The sequence below is a fragment of the Drosophila nasuta genome, unplaced genomic scaffold (assembly GCF_023558535.2).
Source record: "Drosophila nasuta strain 15112-1781.00 unplaced genomic scaffold, ASM2355853v1 ctg18_pilon, whole genome shotgun sequence".
Classification (NCBI taxonomy): Eukaryota; Metazoa; Arthropoda; class Insecta; order Diptera; family Drosophilidae; genus Drosophila; species Drosophila nasuta.
The window spans coordinates 130,455-145,033 of record NW_026869412.1 but is presented as its reverse complement, the minus strand read 5'-3'; the positions used below and the strand labels follow the sequence as shown (position 1 = coordinate 145,033).

The window sequence follows — 14,579 nt, the reverse complement described above, 5'->3', positions numbered from 1 at the left end:
ACCTCTGTGAGATGTCAGCGTTTAAGTAAAATTAAAGATCTGTGCCGGGGTCATGCGGATGCTCAATGACTGACTGACTGCAGCAGGAGGCAATGGCCAGGCATCTGCGAGCAGCCAGATAGAAAGACAACTAGAGACGCACACTATCAAAGTTGCAGCGCACTCACACACACACACACACACACACACACACACACACACACACACACACACACACACACACACACACAGTTGCACTCACTCAATGATGGATTTGCTTTGCGCATGCCAGATTCAGATTTGTAGTCACAAACAGAAGCAAAAGCAAAGGCAGAAGCCAGAACCAGAGCCGACTTAGGCGCTGTCTCAGCCGCCTTGTCGGGATTTAGACGCCAAGCGTGCAACAACGAACGCAACGCAGCTGTGTTTGTGTTTGCCTACTTTATTTGTTTTGTCATTTTATGTTGTTCGAACATAATAGTGATGGATTGAGTCGGGTTCGGAAAAGAGCAAAGCATATATTTCGATTAGTAAATCGAAAATATAATAATATACTATAAATCTGTTCGAAATTCCATTTGAGTTCAGCTAAGCAAATTATGATTTTGTTTCAGCGTCCGTTGGGAATTTTGGCATGGTAAGTGCTCTTCCCCCTCTCTGCTGTCCCAATTCCGCTCCCCCACTTAACCCTATTAGCAGTTGTCGCAGTCCTCATTATGGGGCAGTCAGTATTGAACGCTAAACATGCCAATATGTTGCCCCAATGGCTGTCAGACGCGGTCAAGTGGCCGAAGGAATCATCTAGGCATACACGCTTAGGCTTGGGCACAATAGGGGAACGGACAACGGGGAACGGGGGACATACTTAAGTTGATTGCCTGCTAGTTTATGCATCCTCAATTAAAAGTGCATTCTCGAATTGTCTTCAACTGCAAATTAAACTGAGACAAAACAGCAGACTGAAATTCAAATTTCAATTCAAGACTCAAACTGAAAGATTTTTTGTTTCCATATACTAAAGGGTATATGCTCGGTTCGTTGGATCCGTACTATTTAGTCAAGCTCAAATTAATTTTGAATATGGTATGGGAATGAGGGAAGTTCAAATTAAAAAATCTAAATCAAAAGCGAAACTTAAACTGAAACTGCAACTGAATTTCTCACGAAATCTGTAACACTTTATCATGCCAAACATTTGAATTGCATAGGGTGCAGAGTGTTGGATGCAACGGTTTAAGTGTATGTGCAAACAACCCACACAGAAATGTGCACCGTGCAACGTGCAACGAGCGGTGTGTGGCGTGCTAAACTATTATTTTGCGAATGATGCAATTTTCGTGAAGATTAAGAATGCTGGCAAATGGCTAGCCGACTGTCGGAATACCCTACATTCTACACTCGAAACATTGTCTCTGTTTGCGAATCAAAATGAAATATCGTTAAAGTGAATCAAAAGGAAGTAATCACAAGCAGTGTGAGGGATGGTGATGGGGAAGGGGGCAACTGAAGGGGAAGGCAAGTGGGGGGACGCAACATTTGAAAGGCTTGACGCAGGCCGCAGTTCCATGAGTTTGGCCTGAGGGCGACACATGAGAGAATCAACGGCAGCAGCGTTCTTGTTCTTCCAACATGTCACAAAATATTTTGCACATGCCCAACGTATAAATGCAAAGACTTTCCCAGCAACAGACACAGCACTGAGCACAGCATTTGCAGCAACGGTCGGTATGCAAGGTCGTGAACTGAATAACACTTGCCTCCTCTCTGTTCTTTTTGTTTTTGGTTTCAGTTTTTTTTATATTAAGTAGCTCAAACAGTCCCGAACTAAGGCAAGCACCCGCGGGCAGTAAACAACACAGCACACGCGTTGCACAGTGACACCGTGTGGCAATGTGGCAGCTGCTTCGCCGCTTGATATTAACTGCCGGATAATGGCATACTTTGCTCCTAATAGAGTCAGAGCTCTCTTCTTCTTGAACTCACTCCACTTACTCCATTCAAAAAACAATACAAAAACAAAAACTGATTGACTATTTGCCTAATTTTACAATCAAGTTGTTGAAATAAATATTTATTTCTTCCTTTGTTTCACAAGTAAACATTATGATTATGTCCATAATTTGTGTACCCAATGGGTATAGGCAATGTCAATAACTCTTGAACCAATGATAAACAGATCTGCTAAAGATATAAAATAAAGAGTATACAAATTAATTAAATATTGCGGTATTAATTTAAAAATATACCTAGATACTACAAAATACTAAAAAAAAATATAACGAATTGTATATTTGGTATATCGATATAGTACCACACTCAAAATATACCATAGACGGCAATATATCAGATTGTCAGCCAAAGCAAAACTAAAACCCCTAGTAAGTAGGCGTTTTTGCTCATGCAAAAGTATTTCTTCAATAACTTCCACAATCTGATCGCAATCAAATTTTCAGGAATCATAATGACTATTGTTTTTATTGTACACACCAAAATTCGCAGCTCTAGTTTTAAAATTACACTTGTTTTTCGATTTTATTGATTTGCGGGGAAGGAAGTGGGCGTGGCAAAAATTTGAAACAAACTTGATCTACGTGCAAACATAACAAATGCTGTCGAAAATTATAGCTCTTATAGTCTCTGAGATCCAGTGTTTCATACGGGCGGACGGACAGACGGACATGGCTAGATCGTCTCGGCTGTTGATGCTGATCAAGAATATATATACTTTATAGGGTCGGAGATGCCTCCTTCTATCTGTTACACACATTTCCTGCCGACACAAAGTTACAATACCCTTCTACCCTATGGGTAGCGAATATAAAAAGGCTATATCTTTTTTCCTGAAAATGCCCACATACACTATAGAGTACAAGAACAGACTAACAACTCGTTAATCGCAAATTATCTACTATTTACTGTCTGCCAATCGTAATGCAAATATCAAAGTACATCTGCATACATTCGTTGATTCTGAATACAAGCCAAATATTTGCCAACTTTTTTTCGGCACAAGTGAATTCGCAGTCACACGCACATTTGGAGAGTAGACTCACTCTTATACTCACACACACACAAAGAAAAAAAAACACACACACGCAAACAAACCAGTGATTCCTCCATGAAGCGCATAAGTATACAACGTAGGGATCCTACGGATAGGAAGGAAACAGAGAAGAGAAGCGTGCGTCAGTATACAGAAGGTGGTACTACTTCAAAAAAGTCACCAAGAAGACGCAGAAGGCCGAACGCCATCATTATACAGCCAACGGACGGGATTTCATATAGTGATGAGCTCAAACTGATACTAGAACTTGGCAAAAACTCCAAACATTCTATGCTGAGAATAAGAGATGAATTAAGCGAAGCGCTTGGCCTGAAAGCACTAGCTCAGGAAACCATCCTGGAGATTAGGGATATAGACTGTCTGGTTTCTAAAGAAGACGTGCTGGTAGCCTGTAAAAAACTCAGCCAAGCTAATCTGGAACTAAGTGCCATCAAAGCACTAAGGACTGGTTTTGACGGCATGCAGCTGGCAATTGTTAGTCTGCCGAAGGAGGCTGCAGCACCTATACTGCAGAATGGAAAAATTCGGATAGGCTGGACAAGCTGTAGAGTAAGAGAGTGGTTTGAGAGACCAGAAAAAGAGGTGCTACAAATGTTTGGAGTTTAGACATATTGCCAAGTACTGTAAGAGCATGACCGACCGCTCTGGGTGCTGCCTAAGATGCGGAGCAGCTGGCCATAAAGCGGTGCTTTGCAAAAATGCTGCTAGATGCTTCATTTGTGCAGATGCTGGTAAAGATGATACCAGGCACCACGCAGGAAGTAGTCACTACCCTCTCAAAGGTATCAGCGGGGTCGCGCGGGGCCAAAATGACTCAAAGGCTCCTGCAGCTCAACGTAAACCACTGCTAAGCGGCCCAAGAGCTACTGAACCAAACGGTTCGGGAGTTAAAGGTACACGCGGCTTTGTTGAGCGAGCCATATAGAAGAATACAGAGTCCAAGCTACGTCGAGGACGCGGACGCACACATGCACTTATACGCATAGGCACAGGGCAGAAATTATCCAAGCATTTCTTTTGTTTTGCCTGAAAACACGACGGCGTTTATTTGTGCTTTTTGTGTTGTTGGCTGCCACATGCCACACGCTACATGCCACATGCGACATGCAACATACCGGCATGCCGCTCCGTGTAGCTATTCGGCTTTTGTAGTCCCGCTTAGCACACAGTTGAGTTAATAGAGCACACGCTACATGAAGGTTATATTAGCACAGTGTTAAATTAGGTGAGTAAATAAGGGGAAGGGGGAGAGTACAGAGTCTCAATCACATTCTAAACGCATTTTGAATACAAACATAATAAGAATAATCAAAATAATGCACAATCCCACAACAATTCCCATCGAAGAAAGCCTTGAAATACTCACCTACATTTTGCCAGCAATAACCGGATTGTGAATGCCAGCGAGCAGACCGAGATGGAGACGAAGACGGGATGGGAATGGGGAAGGGGGAGCAGAAGGGGGCGGACCAAATGCCAACCTGCAATTCTTTTCACTCTGCCTGCCGTGCAATTTCCAGCTCAAGTGTTTAATTACTAAAGCCACTTCAAGTGTGAAACAATGAGTGTAAAAAATACCTCCTCGTGCTAAAATTATGTTATAAAACATAAATGGCTTTCATCGACTGCTGCTTCTCTTGGACTGCTATGTTTAAAGCTCAACGAGTGCTTAACATACCACTACGCGTGTCTTTTTTTGCATTTTTTAAGATTATTAAACAATCTCATCGTAATTCATAATCATAATAATAAACGTTTCATTGCGTGCTTGACTTAAAAAAATAGAAAAACGGAGATCGCTATTGTAAAGAGAACTTATATCGATAAAAAACACGTTTTGAAAACGAAAACGAAAAAATTGGTGCTCCCAAGTGAAAGCTTCACAAAACGAGAAATTTTCTCTTTGGCGAAATGAAAAATAAATGCCTTTTTCTACATTAAATCGGATCTTATTTGCAAAAGGAAAAAAATAGTTGACTCATTAGTTTATTGTCGTTCTTTTAAGACCGCCAGAAGGTCAATAGGCTTGTAATTATTTTGAAAACGACTAATTTCTGACCCCACCTCAAATTTGGAAATAAAATTTTGCCGTCGGCAACAAGAAAGCAAGCTTTGTGGAAAAATTGGATTGGAACGTAAATAATACACAACTTGATTGTTGAGCAAATCTGTAAGTTAGCTCAACTATTAAAAATATAGAAACACAATCTCCTTTTTGTATTTGTGTAATAAGTTCATTAGTTGTAATAATCTTATTTTCCACAAACTTCAAGCATTGATTAGGAATTTAAGAATTGATTAGGAATGAAGAAAATAATTTTCAATTTTTAATTAGAATTTAATTTAATTAAGATTAATTATGATCAACAGTTTGTATTAATTTCCCTTTTATTGATTTACATGATTCTTAAATGAGTTACAAATTTTTCAGCAAATTGAATAAAATGCATAAATGTAAAAGTTTTGCCACGTCTGATAAATAAATAAATATGTATGTAGTTGACAAATAAATTGCCAAACCGATTAAATTCAAATCACATTATGTTTATATGTAGTAGCATTTAACCAGCCGACAAATGCGGCAAACTATTCGATATACCGAGTGTGATTGGCGGGGAAGGGGAATTGTGGGTCATTATGCTGCTTGCGGGGTAACGCGAGAATCAAATGCTAAGCTACATACATATTTCGTTGACAGCTTCTTGATTTACATCTGCCTGCCACTCGACCGTCACTGGGTCGAGAGTGTGACCACAGTGAGCAAGACGTCGCCGGAAGTGGAAGTGCCATCGAAAGCGGAAGCGAAAGTATTGCAGATGCCAAAAATGGGAAATATGTCAACGATGCCGACGATAACGAGTGAGTTCAAGGCGAGTCGCATCTACGAATCCTTTCGCGCTGTACCCAGCACTTCGATGTCAACTTCGACGTCTACATCAGCTACTGATGAGGAGAGGAGCCGTCGCTTCATGCGACGCTATGCGAATGAGACAAGCGCCTTCGGGGCAGTAGGCGCAAGCCGCCTGATGCGACCTCGCACTGCATCGGCCGATATGCTGAGCAGGAACATCTCGAGCATACTCGAGAATCTGCTGAAGCGCTACGAGCAGTCACAGCTGCCCACCCACGGCCAGGGGCTGCCGACGGTTGTCCGTACGAACATTCTGATCCGTAGCATGGGGCCGGTGTCGGAGCTGGATATGGACTATTCGATGGACTGCTATTTTCGGCAGTATTGGCGCGACAAGCGACTCAGCTTCCAGGGGCCTATCAAGAGTCTCTCGCTGAGCATCAAGATGCTGGACAAGATCTGGCGACCCGACACCTACTTCTACAATGGCAAGCACTCGCACATACACACGATAACGGTGCCGAACAAGTTGCTGCGCCTCGATCAGGATGGGGGCATTCTCTACTCCATGCGGTAGGTACAAGTCAGTCTCTGGATCTCTCAGTCTGTGTTCATCAGCTTGTTTATGCTGCAAGTTCTTAATAAGCTGCTATTCGAGATATTCTGCAATGTAATCAATTTTCACATGCAGTACTACTTAATCAAATTAAAAATATTATTCTTCTATCAGAAATATTCTTATATAAGACAAATTAATGTGAAGTCAAGAAATGTAATTAAATTATGTTCTTCTATCTGAGATATCCTTATATTTAGAGTAAATCATTCCATTTTATTTAATAACAAAAAATCAAGAAATCAATTTCTCTCATTTATTTTGCTGTCCTCTTTTTCTATCTCCCTCGTCTCTCTGTCTTGAACAGTTTGACCATCAAGGCCACCTGTCCCATGGAGCTGAAGAACTTTCCGATGGACCGCCAGTCGTGTCCACTTATCATTGGCAGCTGTACGTACCCGAGTGACTTGAGGCATTGGACATGTGGCAAGTGGAAAGTGAGTTTAATGTCGCTTACTCTGTTCTTCTTTGTAGATGGCTATACGAACCAGCAGCTGGTTTACGAGTGGCAGAATCACGACGATGCCGTGTCCTTTGTGCCCGGAATGACACTCAACCAGTTCGACCTAATCAGCATGATGCATCGCAATTTCACGTCAACTCGCCGCGAGGGCGATTTCTCCGTGTTGCACGTCGCCTTCAATTTGAAGCGCCACACAGGCTACTTTCTCATCCAGGTACGAGCATGTTCTGGCCTGGCCGTTTCATCTCACTCACTTTGCCGCTCTCTGTTTAGGTTTATGTGCCTTGCATTCTGATTGTGGTACTGTCGTGGGTCTCATTCTGGATACATCGTGAGGCAACCAGCGACCGTGTCGGACTCTGTGTGACAGCAGTGCTCACTCTCTCGACCATCAGCCTGGACTCACGCACTGATTTGCCGAAGGTGAAGTATGCCACAGCTCTGGATTGGTTTCTGCTGATGAGCTTTCTCTACTGCATTGCCACGCTGCTCGAGTTCGCAGGCGTGCATTATTTCACCAAGCTAGGCAGCGGCGAGATTCCGCGCATCGATGACGAGTGGGAAGACATTGGTGCCTTGGGCTTTGGCGCTTCTAGGGATGAGCCTGCCGATGCCGAAGAGGCGACGAGCGACGACAGCGAGCCCCCCAACTCCGACAGCGATGTCTTTGTCTTTGCCGACCACGATGCTGCCACGATGATGCACTGCGACTGCGACTGCGACTGCGAGTTGCCACTGCCCACCGAGCTCAATGCTCCCGCTATCGCTGTCGCTGGCAACCGCAACACCTTCAGCTGTCCCATCTACAATGTAAGTGAGCTCGCACATTCACATCTACAACTTCAGTTCCTCGAATTCCAATTGCAGAACCAGCCACAGAGTGGGGCCAACATCTTTCCCAAGCTGTCGTCCCACGCCTCGACCATGGAGCGCACCACACAAACCGAGCCGCCGGTGGTCTCGCGCATGCATCAGATGTGGCTCTGCCTGAAGGGAGACGACAAGTTCCGTCGGCAGCGAGAGCGGGACGCGGCAGCCGAGAAGAGCAATCAGGGTCGCAGTGGCAGAAGCTATGTGAACAGCATCTCGCTGATCGACCGTGTGGCGCGTGTCGCCTTCCCCATGACCTTTGCCCTCTTCAATCTGCTCTACTGGCTGGCGTATGGCATGTACAAGAAGGAGTTCTCCTGGTCCATGATCAAGGCCTGAGTTGTCCCTCGACACAGCTATGCTTTATTCAATCGTCGTAGTCGTTAGCCAACATGTTACTTGCACCACATTCAAGTTAGTTTCAATTAAATGCGATAAATCGCTCTTCAAACTTAACTGTTTATATTTCTGAATCGAACATAACTGTCTTCAATCCTTTACAAACTTCAATGTAAGAAAAAATAGCTTTTGTCCCCGCCTCGACTGACCGAATTAGACATTTACGCTGCCGCCAAATAACGTAAATAACGGCGTGGAAGCGTTTGACGTCAGGGCACTGTGAAAAATAAATGCTTCAAATAATCTATGAAAATAATTGATATAGTTTTGGCTCTCATCTACCTAAGCCTGCTCATTTTAATTTGTAATAAATACAAATTAATATTTTAATATTTTTATTTCATTTGATAAACAAAATGTTTTAATCTGCGTACGCTTCTAATAAATTTGACGGCTTTGCTGCCGCTGCCGCCGGTTGTTCGTGCCCCCCTACGCCACCGACGACCAAACCTATGGCGTTAATTTTTAGGCACAATAAATAAAGAAATTTGTTTAAAATATGTAAACGAATTTTAATAACATTTCTAAGAATTATACAGTAAATGATATGTGATGCAATGGTGAAGTGACATAGGAAACATAAAGTGTAAAAAAAACCGAATCAATCAAAGGAAGAAACTAATATTGAGAGATTACGATTGACATCGTTCCGATTGGCATTATTTGTTGCGGACTAATTCCAAAGTCGAAGATGTTATCAGGTCAACGGGCTTATCCTGTATTTGGGCTGTGGCAGCAAGTTAATATCAATAAATCATGGCGAACTAACTTGATTTACAGTGAATTTATCGTTTGTATATATGCATATGTATATATGTATATGTATAATATGTATATGTATATGTTGGCTCTTTTTATGAATGTGTATGTGTGGTGTGTGTGACTGTGTCTGTGCGTGTGCGTGTGCTACTTTATTTGCAGCGGGTTTATCATTTATATAAATTGGTCAAATGTCTATATAATGTTTATCATGGTTGTCATCAGTGGGAGGGCAGCATGTTAAGATAGAAATACAGATACAGATACTGATACAGATACAGATACAGATACAGATACAGATACAGATACAGATACAGATACAGATACAGATACAGATACAGATACAGATACAGATACAGATACAGATACAGATACAGATACAGATACAGATACAGATACAGATACAGATACAGATACAGATACAGATACAGATACAGATACAGATACAGATACAGATACAGATACAGATACAGATACAGATACAGATACAGATACAGATACAGATACAGATACAGATAGTGATGCAGTTAAAGAGTAAGACAGAGAGAGAGAGAGAAAGAGCGAGAGGGAGAGAGACTAAGACAGAGCGGAGTGACACCAGACACTACTCGAGTATGTAGAATATCCAATAGCCAAGGTTGAAAGCACAGAAACTTATCGGGAATATCATGCGCGAATATTTGTCGATAATGTTGACATCCTTGATCTTCGGTATGGTCGCCCGAATGGCCGACGCACTCTTTTTGATCGCATGCATCATGCGTGGACGCGCCGAGATTCCTGCACAACGACAGATAGACTCGATAAGAATGGCACAGAATAGCAAATTCATATGTTGTAGCTTCTCTACTCCTCCACTCACCCCGTTGGCCGCGATGTCGCAACTGACTTCGACCGGCGCCATAGTTGCGCGTAATGCGGAAGCTCGGCGGAAACTTGGCCAAGTCCATGGTCTCGGTACCAATGGAGCCAAGGGTCACATTGTAGTTACCTTTGCGCAACGAAGGTATAGGACTCATGCGTACGTCCTGCAGCTCAATTATGTCTTCTGTTGTTGAACACGTTTCGGACTTTTCCAATTTCCCTAAGCAAGATGCAAAGATAAGGCATGGTAAGTAAATCAAATGCATAATTTAATCCCGAGCCTTTCTCAAATTCACCATCAATCAAAGTAGCTTACCTATTTTATGTCGATCACATTCCTTGAGCTTTTTGATCTTCTTCTTGGCCCGCTTGCCCCAGTATGTATAATTGACTGCAGCGTATTCGAGGAGCGCCGCAAACACAAACACAAAGCACATTACCAGATATATATCGATAGCTTTTACATAGGAGATGCGTGGCAATGAGCTGCGAACTCCGGTGCTGATCGTGGTCATGGTCAGCACCGTGGTAATACCGAGAGCCACTCTCGCACTGGTCGCCTCGTGATTTATCCAAAACGAGACCCAAGACAGCATCACAATCAGTATGCTGGGCAAATAAGTTTGGAACACAAAGTATCCAATGTTACGTTGCAGTTTGAATGAGAGCGACAGTCGCTGATAGACTCCAGTGGCCAGACGCTCCTTCCGATCGTTCGTCTCGTAGCCAATGATCGTGAATTGTGGCAGTTCGGCGTCCTCCACGCCACGCACAGGCGTCGGTTTCCAGTACATGACAACATCACTGACCGTGTAACCATCTGCAATCGGAGAAGCCAATTAGATACTAAAACATATAGCAGAGAAGTCTGCGATTTTCATTTATCATATATCACATATGATTTACAACATTTTCCAATAATCACTATTTTATTTCAAAATTTCGCGACTCGATCTTTCAAAATAAGCTATCTACTCGTATTTTTCGATTTGCAGGGGCAGAAGTGGACGCGATAAAAATCTAAAAATTATATCTCTATCTCTTATAGATTGTGAGTCAAGGTGTACATACGAATGTCATGTTTTAGAATTTGCAATACAGGAGAAACATTTATTCTAGGGACTAAACAAATAGAAAACTAATAATATGCTAAGAACTATGTGGTTTTCTGCTACGAAACGTACAACTCTCGATTTCCACGGTGCAATTCTGGGAGTCCAGTGGGTAATAGTGCAAATCCATCATGCAGGCAAGTGTCGTGGTGAACCTCATACCATAGGTAACGGCTCCATCACCGCCCAGACGCACCAGCTTGTTGCGCTCAGTGACGTCGTGTAGGAAGCTGGTGAAGAATCCAAATGCACCAATGAACAAGCCACTATTTCACCATAATAAGCAACCAAAACAGACCTGTTCTTGTCGTTGGCAAAGAATGTGTCTGGCACCCAGATCTTCTCTGCAAAGTCTCCGGACAATGTGAGCACATCGTTGACGCCATCGTCATCGGCATCCGTGTCGTAGTAAGGTCCATAGATATTGAAAGCCAAACGTTCATCCCGCCAGTACTGATTTAAGTACATTGTTATTGTATAGTCCTGTGACAACATATTTAACATACAAAAAATAAAGCTTCAATGTTTCAGAGGGATCTTTACTGCGCTTACCATATTTACTTCTGAGATCGCATCAAAACTTGCTATAGTCAAATCCATGCCCACGTGTAGTGGCTCGCCCCCGAAATTGGGGCGTAACCGGATGTCATATCCTTGCAGTATTTTTGAGATCGTCTGCGTAACATTCTCCAGGCGGCCAGCTAGCATTTCTTTTCGCTTGCATCTAGAGAAAAAGAATTAAATATTCAAAAGATACCTTAAAGTTATCGCAAACCATTCAATGACTCCTCCCTTCCATCCTATGAATTATTAATTAATTAATTAAATAATTTAATCCTACAACCTTACATATTTGTTTATAGTGAATCACAGACTGACTAAACTTTTTAAAAACCTTTTTCCTAAGCCACTCCATATTTTCACATTTGATCTAGGTTTGTTTTTTGGATACCATAGCAAAAATGAGCAACGTAAAACAGTTGCTCAGAATGTAAGCAAATTTGAGAAGATTGATTTATTAAAATCAATAGCTGCATAGTCATTCACGCATTTTTATTATCATTTTTTGTTTGTGTGCTGAGCTCCGTTTCCGAAGAATGTTGGGCAATATTTTGACATTGCTCTCGAAATTGAAAATGTTTTGTTGTTAATGTGACGCTTCATGTATATTAAAATATTCACAAAAGAAAAAAAAAGCCGAGGGGCCTCGTCAACTGACACGACTTAATTCTAAAAACAATGGATGAATTTTGTGCATAAGTAGCATCAAAGGCTTATCGATTATGGAGAGAAAACTTGATCATTTTCATTTTCGTTAGACTTTTAATGCATAAAGAATTTATCGATGACATAATGAGACGAAGTGAATTATATTATAATCAAAGTGTATCAAATATCATTTTTATTTCATATTATTTGTTTTTAATGTTTAAGTTTAAAAAATTTGACGATGGCACAAACAAATATTATTATATATTTTCATAACATTACAAGTTTATCATATATGTAGCTAAATCGATCAATGCACTTCTTAAATGATTTGAGCTGTAGGAATATCTCGAAAAATAAAAATAGCTAACTATGTTAGTAATATTGGTTAGTTACCTTACTAGTGTAAACTGGGCGCTCAGCAGTAGTAGCAGGAGGCTGTAACAGGCGCCCAGTTGCCTTAAATTAATCATATTGGCAGCGTTAACAGTTCGCTGTTGTTGTCGCCTCCTCTCAGTTCTCAACTCGTTGGCATTGTCTCTGCTGGCATTTGCAGTTTCATGCTCGCACCGGATGTAGATACTCTTTTGGCAAAACGGTAGCCGTTTTTGTTCCTGTGCCTTTGCTTGTGTTGATGATGCCCCGTCTCTAATGCGCCATTGTCATTATCACACGCTGAAAAATACACGAGTACTCATGAATACACATGAAATCACACAAATCACTAACCAACAAAACAACAATTATACAATCCATCTAGTATTTGATTCTTGAAGTATGTATGTGTGGAATCAGATAAATCAATCAATCAGTTGATTTGTGATTCGAAGTCTCATTAGAGCCTGCATTGGAAGTGAATTGAGCAGTGTGAAAAGGATGATTGTGTATTCACTTATATTCAATTACGATTCAAATATTCAAACAAACAAGCAATGCGAATTTCTTTATATCGTCAAGTCTCATAATGTCTTCAATCACACAGACACGCACACACACACCCGCACACGAGCTCGTTAATGTGGCACTCGCAACAACAATGACACACACGCAAATACACACACACACATATGCACACACACACACACTCACACGGCCGCACGCACGCGACGCCTTTTGTGTGTTTGACCTATTTTTGGAATTGCAGTAAATGCAAAATGCAAAAAAGTGGCAAGCTGATATTATTTGAGCGAACACATTTATGGCCACACTCCCACACACAAACAAGCATGCATTTTGCGTACTGATACATACGTGCATTTTAAGGTGACATTGTGCTGCCTTTGGTTTGCATTAGTTACGATTTGCAATGCAAATCATTCCTAACACATCGTTCGAATGCACAATTTATTAGCAATTATTTATTTCTTTGTTTTTTTTCTTGGTTTTGTTTTGTTTTTCTGTTTAGCGAGCAAATGTAAAACATACGAGAAATAAACAAAACACAAGTTTGACACAACGCTGAACACACACTGTAACCACGTCGAACGAATAATGAATAACGAGTAAGACGAGCGTCCGCAAAATTCAGTTTCGTTTTCGGTTTCTCATTCACTTTTTCTCGCTCGCCCCAAATCGCGAGATATGTATCTGTATGACATCGGTTTGCTTCGTCTCGTTTCATTTCGTTTCGTTTCTTTTCGTTTCATTTCAACTTGACTAGTCACCTTCGCCTGCACTGCGTGTGGAGCGGGTGCTGCCGTGTCTAGCTAAGGAATGATTACGGTTTTACCACCGTTTCTTAGCGACGTCTTCGGCTTCGACTTTTGCTCTAATTGCTATAATGGACAAACCGGCTGTTGAGTTGGGGGTGGTGGGGATGTTGGTGGACCATTCGATTCGGTTCAAGTCGTGTTATACCCTCTGCCTTGCATTGTCTCAGTCGCTGTCTCTGTCTCTATCACCGTCACAGTCTCTGAGCCTGCGCATATTGCAGCCCACACAGAAAGAAAGCAAGGCAAGGCATCGCAGCGCTTTGACAGCATCCATTCAGAATCACAATGTGCTAATGCTCATTTAGGGTTGTCGCTGTTTTCACTAATGGCACGCACACACAAAATGTACCATTCGTATACATACATACATATGTACGCAAGTGTACATCCATAAATAATACTGTAATGTATGTACATATGTACAATGTGAGTGCTCGTATAATGCGAAAGTGAAGGCATAACGTTAAGTTATTAAGCTCTCTACGCGTTCTCAATATGTAAATTTCATGTTTAGAACCTTTTAAATAACTCTTCACATCAAAACGAGCTGCATACATACTTACACATACTAGTTACATAGTAAATATGTATGTCCATAATACAAACTATATTTACATTTTTATTTTAGTGCAAAGTGCAAAGTGCATTATACACTTAGCGCCATGCATTGGCAAGCCACCA

General features: G+C 41.6%; 2 protein-coding genes across 4 annotated transcripts; one reads left to right on the top strand and one right to left on the bottom strand.

Annotated features, from left to right (window-relative positions):
- The first annotated feature begins 362 nt into the window (after positions 1-362).
- Positions 363-8,623, top strand: LOC132797738 (gamma-aminobutyric acid receptor subunit alpha-6). Of its 3 annotated transcripts, none has more exons than XM_060809492.1 (6): positions 363-616; positions 5,742-6,467; positions 6,818-6,900; positions 6,985-7,187; positions 7,247-7,783; positions 7,841-8,623. In XM_060809492.1, exons 1-6 carry the CDS (start codon positions 579-581, stop codon positions 8,180-8,182), a joined length of 1,929 nt encoding a protein of 642 aa, XP_060665475.1. In that variant the 5' UTR covers positions 363-578; the 3' UTR covers positions 8,183-8,623. The 3 variants fall into 3 exon arrangements, with proteins under 3 accessions (XP_060665475.1, XP_060665476.1, XP_060665474.1); XM_060809493.1 differs by lacking the exon at positions 363-616 and adding an exon at positions 4,253-4,268; XM_060809491.1 differs by lacking the exon at positions 363-616 and having other exon boundaries at positions 5,605-6,467.
- A 150-nt stretch (positions 8,624-8,773) lies between these two features.
- LOC132797739 (gamma-aminobutyric acid receptor subunit beta-like) lies at positions 8,774-13,740 on the bottom strand. Its single transcript, XM_060809494.1, has 8 exons — positions 13,438-13,740; positions 12,583-12,861; positions 11,530-11,701; positions 11,276-11,460; positions 11,050-11,207; positions 10,182-10,685; positions 9,864-10,085; positions 8,774-9,781 (listed from the first exon to the last, which is right to left on the bottom strand). The coding sequence occupies exons 2-8, from the start codon at positions 12,657-12,659 to the stop codon at positions 9,606-9,608; spliced, it is 1,494 nt and encodes a 497-aa protein (XP_060665477.1). The 5' UTR covers positions 12,660-12,861; positions 13,438-13,740; the 3' UTR covers positions 8,774-9,605.
- Positions 13,741-14,579: the final 839 nt, after the last annotated feature.